Here is a 7,500-nt window from a genome sequence, read left to right as displayed (position 1 = left end):
TTGTTCTCTAGCCAGGGGGTCATACGACGGATCCACTCCAACAGCTGTGGGAACACACACGTTCATCTGGACTCGCCTACAGACCAGTCCACACACGTTCATCTGGACTCACCTACAGACCAGTCCACACACGTTCATCTGGACTCACCTACAGACCAGTCCACACACGTTCAGTAACGCCATGACATCTTATTATTACATGGGTTATATGGAGGGTAACAATATGGAGGGTAACAGTATAGAGGGTAACAGTATGGAGGGTATTAGTATAGATAACAGTATGGAGGGTAACAGCATGGAGGGTATTAGTATAGATAACAGTATGGAGGGTAACAGTATGGAGGGTAACAGTATGGAGGGTAACAGTATGGAGGGTAACAGCATGGAGGGTAACAGTATGGAGGGTAACAGTATAGATAACAGTATGAAGGGTAACAGTATAGAGGGTAACAGTATGGAGGGTAACAGTATGGAGGGTAACAGTAATGAGGGTAACAGCATGGAGGGTAACAGTATGGAGGGTAACAGTATAGATAACAGTATGGAGGGTAACAGTATGGAGGGTAACAGTATGGAGGGTAACAGTATGGAGGGTAACAGTATGGAGGATAACAGTATGGAGGATAACAGTATGGAGGGTAACAGTATGGAGGATAACAGTATGGAGGGTAACAGTATAGATAACAGTATGGAGGGTAACAGTATGGAGGATAACAGTATGGAGGGTAACAGTATGGAGAGTAACAGTATGGAGGGTAACAGTATGGAGGGTATTAGTATAGATAACAGTATGGAGGGTAACAGCATGGAGGGTATTAGTATAGATAACAGTATGGAGGGTAACAGTATGGAGGGTAACAGTATGGAGGGTAACAGTATGGAGGGTAACAGCATGGAGGGTAACAGTATGGAGGGTAACAGTATAGATAACAGTATGAAGGGTAACAGTATAGAGGGTAACAGTATGGAGGGTAACAGTATGGAGGGTAACAGTAATGAGGGTAACAGCATGGAGGGTAACAGTATGGAGGGTAACAGTATAGATAACAGTATGGAGGGTAACAGTATGGAGGGTAACAGTATGGAGGGTAACAGTATGGAGGATAACAGTATGGAGGATAACAGTATGGAGGGTAACAGTATGGAGGATAACAGTATGGAGGGTAACAGTATGGAGGGTAACAGTATAGATAACAGTATGGAGGGTAACAGTATGGAGGATAACAGTATGGAGGGTAACAGTATGGAGAGTAACAGTATGGAGGGTAACAGTATGGAGGATAACAGTATGGAGGATAACAGTATGGAGGGTAACAGTATGGAGGGTAACAGTATGGAGGGTAACAGCATGGAGGGTAACAGTATGGAGGGTAACAGCATGGAGGGTAACAGTATGGAGGGTAAGAGTATGGAGGGTAACAGTATGGTGGGTAACAGTATGGAGGGTAACAGTATGGAGGATAACAGTATGGAGGGTAACAGCATGGAGGGTAACAGTATGGAGGGTAACAGTATGGAGGGTAACAGTATGGAGGGTAATAGTATAGATAACAGTATGGAGGGTAACAGCATGGAGGGTAACAGTATGGAGGGTAACAGCATGGAGGGTAACAGTATGGAGGGTAACAGTATGGAGGGTAACAGCATGGAGGGTAACAGTATGGAGGGTAACAGTATGTAGGATAACAGTATGGAGGGTAACAGTATGGAGGGTAACAGTATGGAGGATAACAGTATGGAGGGTAACAGTATGGAGGATAACAGTATGGAGGGTAACAGCATGGAGGGTAACAGTATGGAGGGTAACAGTATGGAGGGAGTATGGAGGGTAACAGTATGGAGGGTAACAGTATGGAGGGTAACAGTATGGAGGATAACAGTTTGGAGGGTAACATTATGGAGGGTAACAGTATGGAGGATAACAGTTTGGAGGGTAACAGTATGGAGGGTAACATTATGGAGGGTAACATTATGGAGGGTAACAGTATGGAGGGTAACAGTTTGGAGGGTAACTGTTTGGAAGGTAACAGTATGTAGGGTACTTCTAACAGCATGGAGGGTAACAGTATGGAGGGTAATAGTATGGAGGGTAACAGTATGGAGGGTATTAGTATAGATACCAGTATGGAGGGTAAGAGCATGGAGGGTAACAGTATGGAGGGTAACAGTATGGAGGGTAACAGTATGGAGGGTAACAGTATGGAGGATAACAGTATGGAGGGTAACAGCATGGAGGGTAACAGTATGGAGGGTAACAGTATGGAGGGTGTATGGAGGGTAACAGTATAGATGGTAACAGTATGGAGGGTAACAGTATGGAGGGTAACAGTATGGAGGGTAACAGTATGGAGGATAACAGTTTGGAGGATAACAGTATGGAGGGTAACATTATGGACGGTAACAGTATGGAGGATAACAGTTTGGAGGGTAACAGTATGGAGGGTAACATTATGGAGGGTAACATTATGGAGGGTAACAGTATGGAGGGTAACAGTTTGGAGGGTAACTGTATGGAAGGTAACAGTATGTAGGGTACTTCTAACAGCATGGAGGGTAACAGTATGGAGGGTAATAGTATAGATGGTAACAGTATAGATGATAACAGCATGGAGGGTAACAGTATGGAGGGTAACAGTATGGAGGGTAACAGTATGGAGGGTATTAGTATAGATAACAGTATGGAGGGTAAGAGTATGGAGGGTAACAGTATGGAGGGTAACAGTATGGAGGGTAACAGTATGGAGGGTAACAGTATAGAGGGTAACAGTATGGAGGGTAACATTATGGAGGGTAACAGTATGGAGGGTAACAGTATGGAGGGTAACAGTATGGAGGGTAACAGTATGGAGGTTAACAGCATGGAGGGTAACAGTATGGAGGGTAACAGTATGGAGGGTATTAGTATAGATAACAGTATGGAGGGTAACAGTATGGAGGGTAACAGCATGGAGGGTAACAGTATGGAGGGTAACAGTATGGAGGGTAACAGCATGGAGGGTAACAGCATGGAGAGTAACAGCATGGAGGGTAACAGTATGGAGGGTAACAGCATGGAGGGTAACAGCATGGAGAGTAACAGCATGGAGGGTAACAGCATGGAGAGTAACAGCATGGAGGGTAACAGTATGGAGGGTAACAGCATGGAGGGTAACAGGGGTTCTATGTTTAGTAGACATCAGAGGTAACTTTGTTACAGTAGTCAATATTCAAAGATTTGGATGGTTCATGTATAGATCCAGATCGTTTGATTTTGATCAGCAATATGATTGATATTGATCAGCCATATGATTGATATTGATCAGTCATATGATTGATATTGATCAGCCATATGATTGATATTGATCAGCCATATGATTGATATTGATCAGCCATATGATTGATATTGATCAGTTCTTCGATTGATATTGATCAGCCATATGATTGATATTGATCAGCCATATGATTGATATTGATCAGTCATATGATTGATATTGATAAGTCATGATTGAGTGACAGGAAGTAGCTAAGGAACCAGTCACATTGTGTTATGTTTTTCCTCCTAAAATGGTGTGTCCCTGTGTGTGTGAGGGGTGATTACCTGACTGGCCAGTTTCTCATATTCCTCCATGAGGCTCTCATTCTCCTGGTTGACCCCCAGAATTGTACAGATACGGTTAGCTGCTGTCTCCGCCTGTAGAGACACACAGCAACGGGTCACATTACAGTCCCATCCTTTGGTTAATTACATGGAAACCATCTGGACGGTGTGTGATGCTAATGTGATCTAGCACCCTAAAACAACGTGATGACAGCTAAGGGTTAGGTTTAAAATCCTAGTATTAATTGGTTATATTGTTTGGATAAAAAATGTTTTAATGTTTCAGACAGGAACAAAAAGGGATCCATGTTAAAATATCCACTAGTAATTCATTATGTGAGAACCTAGTTACAGTGGGGTGGTAGTATTTTCATGTGGTAATTCAAGCCTTTTAACAATAATCACTCTGCAGTCCAAAACCACACACACATACACTCAAACGGTCTCTCTACCTGCTCTGCTCCAGCAATAATCACTCTGCAGTCCAAAACCACACACACATACACTCAAACGGTCTCTCTACCTGCTCTGCTCCAGCAATAATCACTCTGCAGTCCAAAACCACACACACACACACTCAAACGGTCTCTCTACCTGCTCTGCTCCAGCAATAATCACTCTGCAGTCCAAAACCACACACACACACACTCAAACAGTCTCTCTACCTGCTCTGCTCCAGCAATAATCACTCTGCAGTCCAAAACCACACACACATACACTCAAACGGTCTCTCTACCTGCTCTGCTCCAGCAAAAGCATGGTAGAAACAGGAGACATAGGTCATGATAGCTCTCTCATCGGGCTTGGGGCTGTTGATGATGTCTGGAGTGGAGGGGGGGGGGGGGGAGAGTGAAAAACAAAAATAATCTAAAACCAGGAAAAATTTACCCAGGAAAAAACACAATTTGGGAAAATGTAAAACCTAATTTCGGGGGGAAAAAATCACAGATTTTATAGGTCCAAAATCACAGATTCTATAGGTCCAAAATCACAGATTCTATAGGTCCAAAATCACAGATTCTATAGGTCCAAAATCACAGATTCTATAGGTCCAAAATCACAGATTTTATAGGTCCAAAATCACAGATTCTATAGGTCCAAAATCACAGATTTTATAGGTCCAAAATCACAGATTCTATAGGTCCAAAATCACAGATTTTATAGGTCCAAAATCACAGATTCTATAGGTCCAAAATCACAGATTCTATAGGTCCAAAATCACAGATTCTATAGGTCCAAAATCACAGATTCTATAGGTCCAAAATCACAGATTTTATAGGTCCAAAATCACAGATTCTATAGGTCCAAAATCACAGATTTTATAGGGCCAAAATCACAGACTTCCTTTAGAGATGAACCATTATTTTAGCAGGTATATTGACAGAAAACATATCGCACTACTTTCTCTTGTTCACTAAGGACTTGGGGAAGAGTTTCCTGGTGGAAAAAATAGTAGCTTGCGAAATGTTTGATTTAAAAAAAAAAAAGTAGCTCTCATACTAGAAAAGTTTGGAGACCCCTGATCTAAAATATTTACCTTCAGCGTCCAACATCTTGGGGATGTCCAGGTATTTCTCCGCCACATCAAAGGCTAGGTTCAGATTACCCAGAGGGTCATCCTGGATAGAGGAGATAGTAGAAGAGATCATAACGAGACACGTAAACACACCGTTTAACTGACATATTCATCCACACTGTCTTCAACTCATCATCAATCATACTATTACCGTGTAACACAATACTGGCTAGTACATGTAAACCGTTTCAACATTCAACATGGCAACTCCAGGGGACATACAATTCATTAGTAGACCTTCGGCCTTGGACCTAGACACTGTCCCTTAATATCCCAGGTGGTACCAACCAGGTGTTCTAATATCCCAGATGGTACCAACCAGGTGTTCTAATATCCCCAGGTGGTACCAACCAGGTGTTCTAATATCCCCAGGTGGTACCAACCAGGTGTTCTAATATCCCCAGATGGTACCAACCAGGTGTTCTAATATCCCCAGATGGTACCAACCAGGTGTTCTAATATCCCAGATGGTACCAACCAAGTGTTCTGATATCCCCAGGTGGTACCAACCAGGTGTTCTAATATCCCCAGATGGTACCAACCAGGTGTTCTAATATCCCAGATGGTACCAACCAGGTGTTCTGATATCCCCAGGTGGTACCAACCAGGTGTTCTAATATCCCCAGATGGTACCAACCAGGTGTTCTAATATCCCCAGATGGTACCAACCAGGTGTTCTAATATCCCCAGATGGTACCAACCAGGTGTTCTAGAATCCCCAGATGGTACCAACCAGGTGTTCTAATATCCCCAGATGGTACCAACCAGGTGTTCTAATATCCCCAGATGGTACCAACCAGGTGTTCTAATATCCCCAGATGGTACCAACCAGGTGTTCTAATATCCCAGATGGTACCAACCAGGTGTTCCTTGTGGATTACCAACAGCTACAGATGTACTGTCTTAATTTGATCATTCTGTTGTCACAGAGTAATTTCCTGCGCATCAGGAACTGCAAACTGGTAGTGTATTCAAGGTTTAACAAATCTTCTAAAGTTTGTCATTTCCACTTTACAATGTCAGACTTGATTTGTCCAACAAAAACTGTATCAACCCCTACAAAAATGTCTGTTCATTATAATCCACATAATAATTCACGTTTCCTGTTGCTGCAGGATGTTTCTCCTGCTGTGAAAAGCTGATAAAATGAAGATAGTACAGCATCTCAGAGTCATGCGTCGATAAAGCTCAGTTTATATAGTTGATATAGCTCAGTTTATATAGTTGATAAAGCTCAGTTTATATAGTTAATATAGCTCAGTTTATATAGTTGATATAGCTCAGTTTATATAGTTAATATAGCTCAGTTTATATAGTTGATAAAGCTCAGTTTATATAGTTAATATAGCTCAGTTTATATAGTTGATATAGCTCAGTTTATATAGTTAATATAGCTCAGTTTATATAGTTAATATAGCTCAGTTTATATAGTTGATATAGCTCAGTTTATATAGTTAATATAGCTCAGTTTATATAGTTAATATAGCTCAGTTTATATAGTTAATATAGCTCAGTTTATATAGTTAATATAGCTCAGTTTATATAGTTGATATAGCTCAGTTTATATAGTTGATATAGCTCAGTTTATATAGTTAATATAGCTCAGTTTATATAGTTAATATAGCTCAGTTTATATAGTTAATATAGCTCAGTTTATATAGTTAATATAGCTCAGTTTATATAGTCATTATAGCTCAGTTTATATAGTTGATATAGCTCAGTTTATATAGTTGATATAGCTTGGTTTATACAGTTGATATAGCTTGGTTTATACAGTTGATATAGCTTGGTTTATACAGTCATTATAGCTTGGTTTATACAGTCATTATAGCTCGGTTTCTACAGTCATTATAGCTTGTTTTATACAGTCATTATAGCTCGTATATAGTCATTATAGCTCTTATACAGTGTTATAGCTCTTATATAGTCATTATAGCTCTTATACAGTGTTATAGCTCTTATATAGTCATTATAGCTCTTGTACAGTTGTTATAGCTCTTATATAGTCATTATAGCTCTTGTACAGTTGTTATAGCTCGTATATAGTCATTATAGCTCTTATACAGTGTTATAGCTCGTATATAGTCATTATAGCTCTTATACAGTGTTATAGCTCTTATATAGTCATTATAGCTCTTGTACAGTTGTTATAGCTCTTATATAGTCATTATAGCTCTTATACAGTTGTTAAAGCTCTTATATAGTCATTATAGCTATTTTACAGTTGATATAGCTCGGTTTACACAGTAGTTATAGCTCTTATATAGTAGTTCTAGCTCTTATACAGTTGTTATAGCTCTTATATAGTCGATGTATCTCTTATGTAGTCTTAGTTTTATCATATAGT

The 7,500-nt window shown here is 40.3% G+C and overlaps 1 protein-coding gene across 1 annotated transcript in view; it reads right to left on the bottom strand.

Moving 5' to 3' along the window:
• Nucleotides 1-7,500, bottom strand: part of LOC110519363 (alpha-actinin-2) — a 73,446-nt gene that overhangs the window by 35,905 nt on the left and 30,041 nt on the right. Inside the window, exons 7-10 of the mRNA XM_036989146.1 lie at nucleotides 5,115-5,196; nucleotides 4,314-4,399; nucleotides 3,578-3,670; nucleotides 1-44 (exon numbers count right to left, since the gene is read on the bottom strand). The exon at nucleotides 1-44 is cut by the window's left edge and continues 187 nt beyond it. Of these exons, the coding sequence (XP_036845041.1) occupies nucleotides 1-44; nucleotides 3,578-3,670; nucleotides 4,314-4,399; nucleotides 5,115-5,196 (305 nt within the window). The remainder of the gene's footprint in view (nucleotides 45-3,577; nucleotides 3,671-4,313; nucleotides 4,400-5,114; nucleotides 5,197-7,500) is intronic.

Source organism: Oncorhynchus mykiss, chromosome 1, assembly GCF_013265735.2.
Source record: "Oncorhynchus mykiss isolate Arlee chromosome 1, USDA_OmykA_1.1, whole genome shotgun sequence".
Classification (NCBI taxonomy): Eukaryota; Metazoa; Chordata; class Actinopteri; order Salmoniformes; family Salmonidae; genus Oncorhynchus; species Oncorhynchus mykiss.
This window is presented reverse-complemented; position numbering and strand designations above follow the sequence as displayed.